General features: G+C 38.8%; 1 protein-coding gene across 5 annotated transcripts in view; it reads right to left on the minus strand.

Annotated features, from left to right (window-relative positions):
• The window catches only part of HAVCR1 (hepatitis A virus cellular receptor 1), a 34,583-nt gene that overhangs the window by 16,833 nt on the left and 15,164 nt on the right, over positions 1 to 2,586 (minus strand). For 4 of the 5 annotated variants that reach the window (XM_015585316.2, XM_025043063.1, XM_015585315.2 and 1 more), the window contains one exon: positions 2,203 to 2,292. The exons of the other annotated variant lie outside the window; for it this stretch is intronic. In XM_015585316.2, coding sequence (XP_015440802.1) covers positions 2,203 to 2,292 — 90 coding nt within the window. The remainder of the gene's footprint in view (positions 1 to 2,202; positions 2,293 to 2,586) is intronic. 5 annotated transcript variants of the gene reach the window in all.

Consider the following 2,586-nt stretch of genomic DNA (forward strand, 5'->3'; position numbering starts at 1 on the left):
TATCTTACCTTCTCCACAGAGTACGTCACTTCCTCTTTATAAGATCTTGATATTCCAACCCCTTAGAGCACCACAGAATTTTAGAGCAAATTGTGATGCTGACTGGATAACAATTCTCACACCTGGGCTTTCCATGGCCTCTCATTGGTCTTTTTGTTTCCTCTTTTCTACCAAAGTCTTCACATTTCTACATCTCCCTTTCTCATGTTCTGTCCTGTTTCCCTGTCTTCCTCTTATATTCTAACCTGTAACAATTGTGGCTCTCTTTAGGAACTAAGAACAAGATGCTACAAGAACATCAGATGACCAGAGTCTCTCCAACTTAGATCTGTGCGAAAAAAACCTCCTGGGCTTAAATTCTTTCCTAAGGTTAGGTCTTCATGGGTATCCTTCTTCCTTCTCCTGATCCTACAACCTTACATCAAACCATCTACACATATTTTAGGCAACTAGCATGTGCCAGAGGACTGAGAACAGACAGGGAGTGGTGTAAAGACAAATGTCTGCACTGAATTAGCTCCAGTGTTCAACTCCATCCTAAACTCAGACTCCTTAGGACACTATCAGGATAAGGATAAGGCTCAATGCAATAAATAATACAATTCATATTCCCCAGGTGCTCACACAGACATTAAACCAACACTTTTATTCTGAATCTTTGCTTCAAACAAAGTCAAAAACATGTTCGCCAGAACGATTCCACTAATCCACACACTTTTGCAGGCACGAACTAAGTCAAACTAAGTATAAAGAAACTAAAGCAATAATGAGAAAATCTACAGACTCTTTAGTATGTTCAGCTGCCTGGAACAAAGTTGTTTGTCTTACAAACTTTTATGGCTCAAAAATTCCAGTTTTAACCTGAAGTCCTCTCTTCCAAACTCAGTTCGTAGACCAAATGCCTTAAGTCCCTCTTGGTTAAATATATGCATAGTTCAATCAGAGGCAAGGAAAAATCAGTATGTTTCATTAGATATATCTAGCTAATAACTGTGACATCTCTGTTGCTCCTCAGAATCCAGAGCCACATCAAAATATAAAAGTTTTGAAGGCTATGAGAATCTTCACTAAAAGTTATCATTTCAATCTTAGAAATAGAAGATTTTAATATAAACTGGTCCTCAAGATGGAAAGCTATTTCCCCACTCATACTTCTAATTATTCTCCATTTATATTAAATCTAAATCTCACCTATCAGAAATTTGAAGTGTGACCCATGTAGCCTGTATTGAAAAAATCACGTATATGCCAAATCGCTGAATCTTCAAACCTGATCTTTAATAGTATAAAGAGCATGAATAGTAAAACGCCTTAATCTAAGTTAAAAGTATAAATACCTTTTATTTAAGTTTATGCTACATAATAAAGTAAAGGATGCTAGAAGCAAAAATGTGTAAGTCACTAACTGCTATGAAAAGAAAGGGTAATTAAACAAATTCTTTTTTAGTGACAATGTCAAATCTGGATAAATTCATTCAAACATAATCTTGGTGCTCATGAATGAAGGTACGAACCAAAATGTATAACCAGAGTCCCATTTCAAATTAATGAAGACTGAATGCTGACTCAACCACTTTCTATCCATATGCCCAACAACAAATGAACTAAGACTCTGGGCCTTGGTCCCTACAACTATAAAATAGGAATGATTCCCACCTAAAATGTATAGAATTGACATAAGAGTTATGTAATACAATTCTTGAAAGGACTTACCATGATTCCTGAAACACAGGAGAGGAGTAAATGTTTACTTCACTTAAATCTTATGCTGAGTGGAGGGTCTAACTTCAGAGAGGACTAAAGGACCTCCACTCAGAGCTCCTGTGAGGGCAGAATCTCATGAACCTGAACCTTGTTCTCGGGCATTTCCACTATTTTCCTCATAAACTTGTGCTCAACTGGGACAAATCTACACTGTCATCATTAGATGTCAAACATCAGTGGTCTGGGGTAGGTTGGCTAACAATGAAACTATGTGAGAATCTGATTCAAAAACACTACAAGTCCCCTGACTCTGAAAAAAGTTACAGGTACAAAAGGAGCATGTAACATGGCCCAGGAGTTCACGAATCCTGTGAGGTCCGTATTTGAAACTAAGGAAATAAACTTACCCTACAATGTACCTATGCCTTAACACTATGCCCTGGGCAGCCTACACGCTGTCATTAGAAGGCCTCTGGGCTCAGAAACACATCGATTTACCTGTCGTGAGGTTCAGTGTGGTTGCTGATGTTGTAGGAGTGGAGGTAGAGATGTTAGGTGATATTGGAACATTAGTGACCTCAGATGGAGCTAGAATCAACAGAAAAGCAAGGATTAATCAAGCAGCAGAAAACCAGGTCTTTGTGCTGGGCCTGTAAATGAACTCAACCAATGAGACCAACCCTAGGGAGAATGAGGCTCTAATCTCCCTTTCTTGCCCGTGCCCCTTCTGTTGCCCTATTCCTCTTCGAACTCGAACCCAGAGTTCTTGTCCTTGGTTAGCAGGAGTCTGACAGGGTTGGGCTTCAGGACAAGCTTGCTAAAAATAAACAGCTGCACTGAAACATATATATTCCAGGAGAGTCAGAGTTTTAAAACAAAAGG

The sequence above is a fragment of the Pteropus alecto genome, unplaced genomic scaffold (genome assembly GCF_000325575.1).
Source record: "Pteropus alecto unplaced genomic scaffold, ASM32557v1 scaffold40, whole genome shotgun sequence".
NCBI classification, from domain to species: domain Eukaryota; kingdom Metazoa; phylum Chordata; class Mammalia; order Chiroptera; family Pteropodidae; genus Pteropus; species Pteropus alecto.